Source organism: Symphalangus syndactylus, chromosome 21 (assembly GCF_028878055.3).
Source record: "Symphalangus syndactylus isolate Jambi chromosome 21, NHGRI_mSymSyn1-v2.1_pri, whole genome shotgun sequence".
Lineage (NCBI taxonomy): Eukaryota > Metazoa > Chordata > Mammalia > Primates > Hylobatidae > Symphalangus > Symphalangus syndactylus.
The window spans coordinates 86,253,663-86,267,902 of NC_072443.2; the positions used below are offsets into that span (position 1 = coordinate 86,253,663).

General features: G+C 48.3%; 1 protein-coding gene across 4 annotated transcripts in view; it reads left to right on the top strand.

Annotated features, from left to right (window-relative positions):
- Window positions 1–14,240, top strand: part of DEAF1 (DEAF1 transcription factor) — a 64,082-nt gene that overhangs the window by 19,612 nt on the left and 30,230 nt on the right. For 3 of the 4 annotated variants that reach the window (XR_010118708.1, XM_055260058.2, XM_055260056.2), the window contains exon 10: window positions 3,218–3,465. Coding sequence is in view for 3 of the 4 variants with exons in the window: in XM_055260058.2 (XP_055116033.1) it covers window positions 3,218–3,465 (248 nt within the window). In the remaining variant the exon portion in view is untranslated. Of the gene's footprint in view, window positions 1–3,217; window positions 3,466–5,660; window positions 5,703–14,240 lie in introns of all 4 variants that reach the window. The other variant, XM_055260059.2, reaches the window with a different exon arrangement.

The window sequence follows — 14,240 nt, forward strand, 5'->3', positions numbered from 1 at the left end:
TTTTTTTTTTTTTTTTTTTTTTTTTTTTTTTTTGAGATGGAGTCTTGATCTGTTGCCCAGGCTGGAGTGCAGACTACAGGCACGCGCCACCATGCCCGGCTAATTTTTGTATTTTTAGTGGAGATGGGGTTTCACCACTTTGGCCAGGATGGTCTTGATCTCTTGACCTTGTGATCTGCCTGCTTTGGCCTCCCAAAGTGCTTGGATTACAGGCGTGTGGCTCACCCATTTAATCCCAGCACTTTAGGAGGCCGAGGCCAGGAGTTTGAGACCAGCCTGGGCAACATAAGGAGACCCCATCTCTATTAACTGGAAAAAAAAAAAAAAAGTGTGGGGTGGGTGTTGGTGAAGCATTTATACCAAGAAATCAGCAAATGCTTGAAATCAGAGCTTTTTCTCCAGGAGGGCTGGGGTTCACATCGACCGCTCGCCCGTGGTGCAAGGTGTGCATGTGTCTCCTGGATCTCTGTCCCCAGGTGCCCTTGGTGGGCAGAAGTCAGAAACGTTCTCATGTGTACGTGTACATGTTTGTGCTCCAAATCTGTGTGTGTTGAAAGCCATGAGCTTGCCCCAGTGTCTCTAGTTCCAGTGTGGAACCTCAGGGTTTGTTCTAGTTCCTTTGTAACTTTCTTCTCCAATTGTAAGAAACCCCGCTGGGCGTGGTGGCTCACGCCTGTAATCCCAGCACTTTGGGAGGCCGAGGCAGGCGGATCACCTGAGGTCAGGAGTTCGAGACCAGCCTGATCAACGTGGAGAAACCCCATCTCTACTAAAAATACAAAATTAGCCAGGCCTGGTGGCAGATGCCTGTAATCCCAGCTACTCAGGAGGCTGAGGCAGGCGAATCGCTTGAACCCAGGAGGGCAGTGAGCCAAGATGATGCCACTGCCCTCCAGCCTGGGCGACACAGCGAGACTCTGATTTAGCCACTTCCCGCCCCTGGTCATTGTCCGCGGCGCTGATTCTGTGAACATTCCGGGTCCAGCAGCTGCATTCAGATGAGTTTTACCATGTGGAGCTGGGTGGGTGGAGCGGGAAGTGATGGGACATCCTCCCGCCTCTGTTGCCTGCTGGGGGGATGTCAGGTGCTGGGGGGATGTCAGATGATGGGGGATGTCAGGTGCTGGGGAGGTCAGGTGCTGGGGGTGTCGGGTGCTGGGGGGATGTCAGGTGCTGGGGAGGTCAGGTGCTGGGGGTGTTGGGTGCTGGGGGGACGTCAGGCTGAGTGCTGGGGGGATGTCAGGTGCTGGGGAGGTCAGGTGCTGGGGGTGTTGGGTGCTGGGGGGACGTCAGGCTGAGTGCTGGGGGATGTCAGGTGCTGGGGGGATGTCGGGTGCTGGGGGGATGTCAGGTGCTGGGGGGATGTCAGGTGCTGGGGGGATATCGGGTGCTGGGTGGGTGTCGGGTGCTGGGGGGTTGTCGGGTGCTGGGGGGGTTGTCGGGTGCTGGGGGAGTCAGGTGCTGGGGGGGATGTCAGGTGCTGGGTGGGTGTCGGGTGCTTGGGGATGTCGGGTGCTGGGGGATGTCGGGTGCTGGGGGATGTCGGGTGCTGGGGGGATGTCGGGTGCTGGGGGGATGTCGGGTGCTGGGTGGGTGTCGGGTGCTGGGGGGATGTCGGGTGCTGGGTGGGTGTCGGGTGCTGGGGGGATGTCAGGTGCTGGGGGGATGTCCGGTGCTGGGGGGATGTCCGGTGCTGGGGGTGTCGGGTGCTGGGGATGTCGGGTGCTGGGGGACGTCGGGTGCTGGCGGGACGTCGGGTGCTGGGGGGACGTCGGGTGCTGGGGGGACGTCGGGTGCTGGGGGGACGTCGGGTGCTGGGGGGACGTCGGGTGCTGGGGGGGATGTCGGGTGCTGGGGGGATGTCGGGTGCTGGGGGATGTCGGGTGCTGGGGGAGTCGGGTGCTGGGGGGTGTCGGGTGCTGGGGGGATGTCGGGTGCTGGGGGGTGTCGGGTGCTGGGGGGGGATGTCGGGTGCTGGGGGGGATGTCGGGTGCTGGGGGGGATGTCGGGTGCTGGGGGGGATGTCGGGTGCTGGGGGGATGTCGGGTGCTGGGGGATGTCGGGTGCTGGGGGATGTCAGGTGCTGGGGGGATGTCAGGTGCTGGGGGATGTCAGGCAGTGATTTGTTGTTTGTTGGTCATTTTTTTACCTGACTTCCCAACATTGCGTGAGAGTTTTCTTTTTTCTTTTTTGAGATGGAGTCTCACTCTGTCGCCCAGGCTTGAGTGCACTGGCACGATCTCGGCTCACCGCAACTTCCGCCTCCCGGGTTCACATGATTCTTATGCCTCAGCCTCCCAGGTAGCTGGGATTATAGACACTTTCACACCTAGCTAATTTTTGTATTTTTTGGTAGAGATGGGTTTCGCCATGTTGACCAGGCTAGCCTCGAACCATGACCTCAAGGGATCTGCCCGCCTCGGCCTCCCAAAGTGCTGGGATTACAGGTGTGAGCCACCGTGCCTGGCCTCTTTTCTTTTTGAGACAGGGTCTCATTACGTCACCAAGGCCGAAGAACAGTGGTGCAGTCATGGCTCACTGTAGCCTCGACCACCTGGGCTCAAACCGTCCTCCCACTGAGTAGCTGGGATCACAGGTGAATGTCACCATGCCCAGCTAGTTGTTTTGTTTTTGATTTTTGTTTTGTAGAGACAAGGTCTTGCTATGTTGCCCAGGCTGGTCTTGAACTCCTGGGCTCAAGGGATCCTCCCACCTCAGTCTCCCAAAGTGCAGGGATTACAGGCATGAGCCACTGTGCCGGGTGATGAGAATTTTTATTTATTTATTATTTTTTAATTTAATTTTTTTTTTTTTTTAGATGGAGTCTCGCTTTGTTGCCCAGGCTGGAGTGCAGTGGTGCAGTCTCTGCTCACTGCAAGCTCTGCCTCCCAGGTTCACACCTTTCTCCTGCCTCAGCCTCCTGAGGTAGCTGGGACTACAGGTGTCCACTACCACGTCCAGCTAATTTTTTGTATTTTTTTAGCTAATTTTTTGTATTTTTTGTATTTTTTTTTAACACAGTGAAACACCGGGTTTCATTATGTTAGCCAGGATGGTCTTGATCTCCTGACCTCGTGATCCGCCTGCCTTGGCCTCCCAAAGCACTGGGATTACAGGCGTGAGCCACCGCACCCGGCTGAGAATTTTTAACGGAGGCCATTTTGAAGCTAGGAAATGTATTAATTTCTCGGTTTATTTTGCTTTCCAAATGCTCTAGTGTTGACATCCCTGCCTGCGCTGGCAGTCCCACCCCCGACTCCCACCAAAGTGGCACCTCCCGCGTTGGTTAATGGGCTGGAGCTGTCAGAGCCGCGGAGCTGGCTGTACCTGGAAGAGATGGTCAACTCCTTGCTCAACACCGCGCAGCAGCTGAAGACGCTGTTTGAACAAGCCAAACACGCCAGCACCTACCGAGAAGCTGCTGCAAACCAGGCCAAGATCCACGCTGACGCAGAGCGGAAGGAGGTAACCTTAGAATAAATGGGAAGACGCGACCCGTGCTTTGTCCCCCTACGCCGCCCTGGTGCCTACACCCAGCTTTGGAAGACCCACCTTGGCTCACAAGGCCCCTGCCCCATCTTTCTGGAAAAGGAGCTGTGGAGAGTCATTTACAAATGAAGCTTTTCCTATAGAAAAGCGACAGCTTTTATTGTTAAGGTGGTTTTGGTTTTTGTAAATAAGGTTGCTTTGTTTCAGAAAGGGAAACAATTTTGTGCACATCGGCTGTTGTGAATACTCACCTTTTCTAGGCATTATTCATCCTTTGTCTTCCTGTAGTGAAATGTGCTTATATTTTGTGAAGTTTGGAGAACATCATCTATTGAGCGACTGGCAGGGCAAACGCTCAGTCCCTTCCTGGGAGCCGAGCTCCGTCCATCTGCTGTCACAAAGCCCTCCCAGCTTCTGGCACGTTCTTCAGAAGGCGGCTCCTGTGCGTGGTGGGAGGCTCACGGGGTGTCGTGCCCATGTTTTCTGCAGCTTCCTCTTACTGCAGCACAAGCAAAAGGTCACTTAGGCCCCTTCGGCCTCTTTTCATATGGAGTCTCTACTTCATATGAACCCTTTACTTAGATTGAAGACTTTGAGGTAATATAAAGGTTCAGGTGGTGACATGAATAGGGTAGATAGAAATTACTAGAGCCATAGTAAGCTGGAGAGAGGGTGGAGGTTTCTCAGCTACTTCTCATAGCCCAAACCCAGCAGACAGGTACCATGTGTCACAGGGCACGGGGATGAGAAGGTGAGAGAGGAGGGCGCCTGTTTCCTCGGCACAGGTGGGGAGCTCTGAAGGCCACAGGAAAGGACAGGGATGGATTTTGTTGTAGCTGCTTTTTCAGGTATGGTAACGTGGACTTTGGTTTGTAAACAAAAGTCAAATTCATATTTTTCCCACCAAATCTACGTAAGAAATGTTTTCGGCCGGGCACGGTGGCTCACGCTTGTAAACCCAGCACTTTGGGAGGCCGAGGTGGGTGGATCACGAGGTCAGGAGATCGAGACCATGGTGAAACCCCGTCTCTACTAAAAATACAAAAAAATTAGCCAGGTGTGGTGGCGGGCGCCTGTAGTCCCAGCTACTCGGAGAGGCTGAGGCAGGAGAATGGCGTGAACCCGGGAGGCGGAGCTTGCAGTGAGCCGAGATTGCGCCACTGCACGCCAGCCTGGGCAACAGAGCAAGACTCCATCTCAAAAAAAAAAAAAAAGAAACGTTTTCCCCTATTTCTACTTTCTATTTTTATTTTTATTTGTGGAACAGGCTGTCACTCTGTCGCCCAGGCTAGAATGTAGTGGCGCAATCTCGGCTCACCGCAACCTTCGCCTCCCGGGCTCCAGCGATTGTTGTGCCTCAGCCTCCCAAGTAGCTAGGACTATAGGCACTCACCACCACACCCGGCTAATTTTCTGTATTTTTGGTAGAGATGGAGTTCTACCACGTTGCCCAGGCTGGTCTCACACTCCTGAGCTCAGGTGATCTACCTGCCTCAGCCTCTTAAAGTGCTGGGATTGCAGATGTGAGCCACCATGCCCGGCTTCTACTTTTTATAGAACTTTTTATTTATGTATTTATTTTATTATCATTATTATTATTTTTTTTTAGTTGCTGCTTTATTTTACTTTATTTTATTTTTTGAGACGGAGTCTCATTCCATCACCCAGGCTGGAGTGCAGTGGCACGATCTTGGCTAACTGTAACCTCCACTTCCTGGGATCAAGCAATTCTCCTGCCTCAGCCTCCCAAGTAGCTGAGACTGCAGGTGCCTGCTGCCATGCCTGGCTAATTTTTGTATTTTTAGTAGAGACAGGGTTTCACCGTGTTGGCCAGGCTGGTCTCAAACTCCTGACCTTAAGCGAGCTACTCGCCTCAGCCTCTTAAAGTGCTGGGATTATAGGTATTTATTTATTTATTTATTTATCTATTTTTAATTTTTTTTTTTTTTTTTGAGACGGAGTCTTGCTGTGTCGCTCAGGCTGGAGTGCAGTGGCACGATCTCAGCTCACTGCAGCCTCCTCCTCCCAGGTTCAAGTGATTCTCCTGCCTCAGCCTCTGGAGTAGCTGGGATTACAGGCATGTGCTACCACACCTGGCTGATGTTTTGTATTTTTAGTAAAGATGGGGTTTCACTATGTTAGCCAGGCTGGTCTCGAACCCCTGACCTCAGGTGATCCACCCACCTCGGCCTCCCAAAGTGCTGGGATTACAGGTGTGAGCCACCGTGCCCGGCCTATTTATTTTTTAATTTTTTTTTTTTTTTTTTTTTTTGAGACGGAGTCTCGCTCTGTCGCCCAGGCTGGAGTGCAGTGGCGCCATCTCGGCTCACTGCAAGCTCCGCCTCCTGGGTTCACGCCATTCTCCTGCCTCAGCCTCTCCGAGTAGCTGGGACTACAGGCGCCCGCCACCACGCCCAGCTAATTTTTTGTATTTTTTTTAGTAGAGACGGGGTTTCACCATGGTCTCGATCTCCTGACCTTGTGATCCGCCCGCCTCGGCCTCCTAAAGTGCTGGGATTACAAGCGTGAGCCACTGTGCCCGGCCTTATTTTTTAATTTTTTAATTTTTCTGTCATTCAGTGCGCATCAGGTACTTGTTACAGATTCTACTAGATAAGTGCACACCGAACAGTGATTCTCATCCCAGGCCGTATTCAATGTTAGGAGTTTGTTACAGATTCTACTAGACAAGCACATAACGAACAGTGATTCTCATCCCAGGCCGTATTCAATGTTAGGGGTTAGTTACAGATTCTACTAGACAAGCACATAACGAACAGTGATTCTCATCCCAGGCCGTATTCAATGTTAGGGGTTAGTTACAGATTCTACTAGACAAGCACATAACGAACAGTGATTCTCATCCCAGGCCGTATTCAATGTTAGGGGTTAGTTACGGATTCTACTAGACAAGCACATAACGAACAGTGATTCTCATCCCAGGCCGTATTCAATGTTAGGGGTTAGTTACAGATTCTACTAGACAAGCACATAACGAACAGTGATTCTCATCCCAGGCCGTATTCAATGTTAGGGGTTTGTGTAGTTTCCCCAGGACCTGTAGTGGTGATTGTCCAGAAGCCTTCCGTAGGAGGAATGCATGGTCTTTAGTTATGCGGCAGCTCCAAACAACAGCAACACCACTCAATGACTGTTGAGGTGATGGCAGCGACACTGCAGCTCCACATAGCTGGGGAAGTCTCACCATCATGGCAGACGGCAAAGCGGGAGGAAAAGCATGTCTTAATGGTGACAGGCGAGCAGAAGAGCTTTTTAGATTCTTAATTTTTTAAATGACTGATGAATATGTGATTAGTTTTGTTTGTTTTTTTGTTTGTTTTTTGTTTTTTTTTAAGAGGTAAGGTCTCACTCTGTGGCCTAGGCTCATGGCTCATTGTAGGCTCAAAGTCCTGGAAATACAGACGCATGCCACCACGCCTGCCTAATTTATTTTTTTATTTTTTATTTTTTGTAGAGACTGGGTATTGCCATGTTGCCCAAGGTGTTCTCAAACTCCTGGGCTCAAGAGATCCTCCTGCCTCAGCCTCTCGAAGTGCTGAGATTACAGGCGTGAGCCAGTGGACCCAGCCTTAATTTTCTTTCAAGGAAGAAAAGTGTTTCTACTCCTGAAGACAAAGATAATTTTAAAATACTTTTTCACTGGGCACAGTGGATCACGCTTGTAATCTCAGCACTTTGAGAGGCTGAGGTGGGAGGATCTTTTGAGCCCAGGAGTTTGAGTCCAGCTTGGACAACATGGTGAAACCCTGTCTCTACAAAAAAAATGTAAAAATTAGCTGGGTGTGGTGGTGGGCGCCTGTAGTCTCAGCTACTTAGGAGGCTGAGGCAGGAGACTCGCTTGAACCCAGGAGGCGGAGGTTGCAGTGAGCTGAGATCGGGGCACTGCACTCCAGCCTGGCGACAGAGCAAAACTCTCTCAAAAAAACAAACAAAAAGGCCGGGCGCGGTGGCTCACGCCTGTAATCCCAACACTTTGGGAGGCCAAGGCGGGCGGATCACAAGGTCAGGAAATCGAGACCATCCTGGCTAACATGGTGAAACCCTGTCTTTACTAAAAATACAAAAAATTAGGCCGGGCGCGGTGGCTCACGCTTGTAATCCCAGCACTTTGGGAGGCCGAGGCGGGCGGATCACGAGGTCAGGAGATCGAGACCACGGTGAAACCCCGTCTCTACTAAAAATACAAAAAATTAGCCGGGCGTGGTGGCGGGCGCCTGTAGTTCCAGCTACTCGGAGAGGCTGAGGCAGGAGAATGGCGTGAACCCGGGAGGTGGAGATTGCAGTGAGCCGAGATCACGCCACTGCCCTCCAGCCTGGGTGACAAAGTAAGACTCTGTCTCAAAAAAAAAAAGAAAAAAAAAAACCCAAAAATTAGCCAGGTGTGGTGACACGCCAGTCAAGAGGCTGAAATGTGAGGATGGCTTGAGCCTAGGAGGTTGATGCTGCAGTGAGCCGTGATCACACCACTGCACTCTAGTCTGGGCAACAGAATGAGACCTTGTCTCAAAAAAAAAAAAAAAAAAATTAAAAAGGAAAAAAATAAAGAAAAAGATATATATATTTTTGAGATGGTCTTGCTGTGTCACCCAGGCTAGAGTGCAGTGGTGTGATCTCGGCTCACTGCAACTTCCGCCTCCTGGGTTCAAGCGATTCTTGTGCCTCAGCTTCCCAGATAGCTGGAATTACAGGTGTGTGCAACCACGCCCAGCTATTTTTTGGTGTTTTAGGAGAGAAGAGGTTTCGCCATGTTGGCTAGGCTGGTCTTAAACTCCAGGCCTCAAGTGATCTACCTGCCTTGGCCTCCCAAAGTGTTGGGATTACAGGTGTGAGCCACCGCACCTGGCCAGAAAAATACTTTTTTTTTTTTTTTAAAAAGTATACTTCCAAACAAACAGCTACTTAATGCTGAAATTTATAGAGGAAATGACAGCATTAGGAGATACACCTAATGCTAAATGACGAATTAATGGGTGCAGGAAATCAACATGGCACATGGATACATATGTAACAAACCTGCACATTGTGCACATGTACCCTAAAACCCTAAAGTATAATAAAAAAAAAAAAAAAAAAAAAAAAAAAAAAAATTTATAGAGGAAATGAAAGTTTAAAGGCAAAAAAAATCTATAATCCTGCACCCAAAGATAATGACCGTGAACACTTGCTGTGTGTCCTTTTGGTCTTTTTTGGTAATTGAGGTAAACTGTATGTACAGCAAAGTGCCTCAGTCTTCACCATAAAATGTAGTGAGTTTTGATGAATGCATGAACCTAGTCATGAGACCATTTCAATCCCTGCAGAAGCGCCACTCAATGTCCCCTTCCACTGGTCCCCTGCCCCATGGACAGCCACTGCTCTCATTTGTTTTTTTTTTTCTTTTCTCTTTTGAGACAGCATCTCACTCTGTCACCCAGGCTGGAGTGCACTGGTGCAGCCTCAGCTCGCTGCAGCCTTCGCCTCCCAGGTTCAAGTGATTCTCCTGCCTCAGCCTCCCAAATAGCTGGGATTACAGGCACATGACACCATGCCCAGCTAATTTTTGTATTTTTAGTAGAGACAAGGTTTCACCATGTTGGTCAGGCTGGTCCTGAACTCCTGACCTCAGGTGATCCTCCTGCCTCAGCTTACCAAAGTGCTGGGATTAGAGGCATGAGCCACTGCACCTGGCCTCTTTTCTTTTTTTTTGAGACAGAGTTTCGCTCTTGTTGCCCAGGCTGGAATCCAATGGCACAATCTTGGCCCACCATAACCTCCACCTCCCAGGTTCAAGAGATTCTCCTGCCTCAGCCTCTCAAGTAGCTGAGATTACAGCCATGTGCCACCACGCCCAGCTAATTTTGTATTTTCAGTAAAGACAGGGTTTCACCATTTAGGTCAGGCTGGTCTGGAACTCCTGACCTCAGGTGATCTGCCCACCTTGGCCTCCCAAAGTGCTGGGATGACAGGTGTGAGGTACTGCACCCAGTTGATTTTCTAGATTTCCTACCACAGCTGATTTCTAATTCAACTCCAATATGCTTAGAAAGTATACTCTGATTTCAGTTCTTTTACATTGATTAAGATTTATTTCGGCCAGGCATGGTGACTCACACCTATAATCCCAGCACTTTGGGAGGCCAAGGTGGGCAGATCACGAGGTCAGGAGATCGAGACCATCCTGGCTAACACCGTGAAACCCCTTCTCTACTAAAAATACAAAAAATTACTCAGGCATGATGGCAGGTGCCTATAGTCCCAGCTGCTCAGGAGGCTGAGGCAGGAGAATGGCATGAATCCAGGAGGCGGGGCTTGCAGTGAGCCGAGATTACACCACTGCAGTCCAGCCTGGGCTACAGAGCGAGACTCTGTCTAAAAAAAAAACAAAAAACTTTTTTTTTAAAGGGTTTCACTTTGTCACCCAGGCTGGAGTACAGACGTGTGACCTCAGCTCACTGCAGCCTCAAGTTCCCAGGCTCAAGCAATCCTCTGGCCCCAGCACCCCAAGTAGCTGGGACTATGGGCACGTGCCCCCATGCTTGGCTAATTTTTATATTTTTCGTAGAGAGAGGGTCTCGCTGTGTTGCCAGGCTGATCTCAAACTCCTGAGCTCAGGCCATCCACCCACCTCAGCTTCCCAAAGTGCTGGGATTACAGGCATGAACCACTGTGCCTGGCCAAAATGTTTTGTTCATTAGCCAGATCACTGGAGCCCAGGGGTAGAGGCTGCAGCGAGCTGTGATCACGCTGCTGTGCTCCAGCCTGGGCAACAGAATGAGACCCTGTCTCAAAAAACAAAAAGATGTGTTTTATGATCATGTATATACTCTTCGTGGTGAATATTGCATACACACTTGAAAAGAGTTTTATTCAGTAATGTCATTAGGTCAAGGTGGTTCATAGTGTGGTTCAAATCTTGTTTTTCTTCAACCTGAAGATGTACTTTTAGCTTTTCTTTTTCATATAGGTCTGTTGGCCATGAATTCTCTGTTTTTGTTTGTCTGTAATGTCCCTCTTTCACCTTTATTTTTGAGACAGAATCTCGCTCTTGTTTTCCAGGCTGGAGTGTAGTGAGCGCGATCTCAGCTCACTGCAACCTCCACTTCCCGGGTTCAAGCAATTCTCCTGCCTCAGCCTCCTGAGTAGCTGGGACTATAGGTGTGTGCCACCACACCCAGCTAATTTTTGTATTTTTGGTAGAGACGGGGTTTCGCCATGTTGCTCAGGCTGGTGTTGAACTCCTGGGCTCAAGTGATCCACCCTCCTGGGCCTCCCAAAGTGCTGGGATTACAGGCATGAGCTAACACACCGGCCTATTTATTTATTTATTTATTTATTATTTTTTGAGACCAAGTCTCGCTCTGTCACCAGGCTGGAGTGCAGTGGTGCCATCTCGGCTCGCTGCAACCTCCGACTCCCTGGTTCAAGCGATTCTCCTGCCTCCGCCTCCTGAGTAGCTGGGATTACAGGCACACACCACCATGCCCGGCTAATTTTTTGTATTTTTTATTAGAGACGGGGTTTTGCCATGTTGGCCAGACCGGTCTTGAACTCCTGACCGACCTCAGGTGATTCACCTGCCTCGGCCTCCCAAAGTGCTGGGATTATAGGCGTGACCTACTGCGCCAAGCCTGGGTTGTCACTTTTTATCATTCACCAGTTTAAAGATGTCTTTCCATCATCTTCTGGCCAGCCTGCCTGCCTGCCTGCCTTCCTTTCCTCCTTCCTTCCCTCCCTCCCTCCCTTCCTTCCTTCTTTCCTTTTGCTTTCTTTTTTGAGACAAGGTCACTCTCTGTCACCGAGGCTAAGAAGCAGTGTTGTGATCACATCTCAATGCGGCCTTGACTTCCTGGGCTCAGGTGATTTTCCCTCAGCCTCCAGAGTAGCTAGGACTACCGGCACTGGCCACTACGCCCGGCCAACTTTTTAGCTGGGGTTTCACCATGATGCCCAGGCTGGCCTCAAACTCCTTGGCTCAAGCGATCCTCTTGCCTCAGCCTTCTGAGTAGCTGGGACTACAGATGTGTACCACCATGCCCAGCTTTTTTTTTTTTTTTTTTTGTAGATGGGGTTTCACTATGTTTCTCAGGCTGGTCTTGAACTCCTGGACTCAAGCAACCCACCTTCCTTGGCCTCCCAAAGTACTGGGATTACCAGCATGAGCCACTGCTCCTGGCTATAACCTATTTATTTTTATTTTTTTATTTTGTTCATTTTATTTAGTTTTTTTATCTCTTTTTTTTTTATTATTATACTTTAGGTTTTAGAGTACATGTGCACAATGTGCAGGTTTGTTACATATGTATCCATGTGCCATGTTGGTTTGCTGCACCCATTAACTCGTCATTTAGCATTAGGTATATCTCCCAATGCTGTCCCTCCCCCCTCCCCCCACCCCACCCCAGTCCCCAGAGTGTGATGTTCCCTTTCCTGTGTCCATGAGTTCTCATTGTTCAATTCCCACCTATGAGTGAGAACATGCGGTGTTTGGTTTTTTGTCCTTGCGATAGTTTACTGAGAATGATGTTTTCCAGTTTCATCCATGTCCCTACAAAGGACATGAACTCATCATTTTTTATGGCTGCATAGTATTCCATGGTGTATATGTGCCACATTTTCTTAATCCAGTCTGTCATTCATGGACATTTGGGTTGGTTCCAAGTCTTTGCTATTGTGAGTAGTGCCGCAATGAACATACATGTGCATGTGTCTTTATAGCAGCATGATTTATAGTCCTTTGGGTATATACCCAGTAATGGGATGGCTGGGTCAAATGGTATTTCTAGTTCTAGATCCCTGAGGAATCGCCACACTGACTTCCACAATGGTTGAACTAGTTTACAGTCCCACCAACAGTGTAAAAGTGTTCCTATTTCTCCACATCCTCTCCAGCACCTGTTGTTTCCTGACTTTTTAATGATGGCCATTCTAACTGGTGTGAGATGGTATCTCACTGTGGTTTTGATTTGCATTTCTCTGATGGCCAGTGATGATGAGCATTTTTTCATGTGTTTTTTGGCTGCATAAATGTCTTCTTTTAAGAAGTGTTTATTCATGTCCTTTGCCCACTTTTTGATGGGGTTGTTTGTTTTTTTCTTGTAAATTTGTTTGACTTCATTGTAGATTCTGGATATTAGCCCTTTGTCAGATGAGTAGGTTACAAAAATTTTCTCCCATTCTGTAGGTTGCCTGTTCACTCTGATGGTAGTTTCTTTTGCTGTGCAGAAGCTCTTTAGTTTAATGAGATCCCATTTGTCAATTTTGGCTTTTGTTGCCATTGCTTTTGGTGTTTTAGACATGAAGTCCTTGCCCATAGTCCTGAATGGTATTGCCTAGGTTTTCTTGTAGGATTTTAATGGTTTTAGGTCTAACATTTAAGTCTTTAATCCATCTTGAATTAATTTTTGTATAAGGTGTAAGGAAGGGATCCAGTTGCAGCTTTCTACATATGGCTAGCCAGTTTTCCCAGCACCATTTATTAAATAGGGAATCCTTTCCCCATTTCTTGTTTTTGTCAGGTTTGTCAAAGATCAGATAGTTGTAGATATGTGGCATCATTTCTGAGGGCTCTGTTCTGTTCCATTGATCTATGTCTCTGTTGTGGTACCAGTACCATGCTGTTTTGGTTACTGTAGCCTTGTAGTATAGTTTGAAGTCAGGTAGCATGATGCCTCCAGCTTTGTTCTTTTGGCTTAGGATTGACTTGGCGATGCGGGCTCTTTTTTGGTTCCATATGAACTTTAAAGTAGTTTTTTCCAATTCTGTGAAGAAAGTCATTGGTAGCTCGATGGGGATGGCATTAAATCTATGAATTACCTTGGGCAGTATGGCCATTTTCACTTTATTGATTCTTCCAACCCATGAGCATGGAATGTTCTTCCATTTGTTTGTATCCTCTTTTATTTCATTGAGCAGTGGTTTGTAGTTCTCCTTGAAGAGGTCCTTCACATCCCTTGTAAGCTGGATTCCTAGGTATTTTATTCTCTTTGAAGCAATTGTGAATGGGAGTTCACTCATGATTTGGCTCTCTGTTTGTCTGTGATTGGTGTACAAGAATGCTTGTGATTTTTGTACATTGATTTTGTATCCTGAGACTTTGGTGAAGTTGCTAATCAGCTTAAGGAGATTTTGGGCTGAGACGATGGGGTTTTCTAGATGTACAATCATGTCATCTGCAAACAGGGATAATTTGACTTCCTCTTTTCCTAATTGAATACCCTTTATTTCCTTCTCCTGCCTGATTGCTCTGGCCAGAACTTCCAGCACTGTGTTGAATAGGAGTGGTGAGAGAGGGCATCCCTGTCTTGTGCCAGTTTTCAAAGGGAATGCTTCCAGTTTTTGCCCATTCAGTATGATATTGGCTGTGGGTTTGTCATAGATAGCTCTTATTATTTTGAGATAGGTCCCATCAATACCTAATTTATTGAGAGTTTTTAGCATGAAGGTTGTTGAATTTTGTCAAAGGCCTTTTCTGCATCTATTGAGATAATCATGTGGTTTTTGTCTTTGGTTCTGTTTATATGCTGGATTACATTTATTGATTTGCCTATGTTGAACCAGCCTTGCATCCCAGGGATGAAGCCCACTTGATCATGGTGTATAAGCTTTTTGATGTGCTGCTGGATTCGGTTTTCCAGTATTTTATTGAGGATTTTTGCATCAATGTTCATCAAGGATCTTGGTCTGAAATTCTCTTTTTTGGTTATGTCTCTGCCAGGCTTTGGTATCAGGACGATGCTGGCTTCATAAAATGG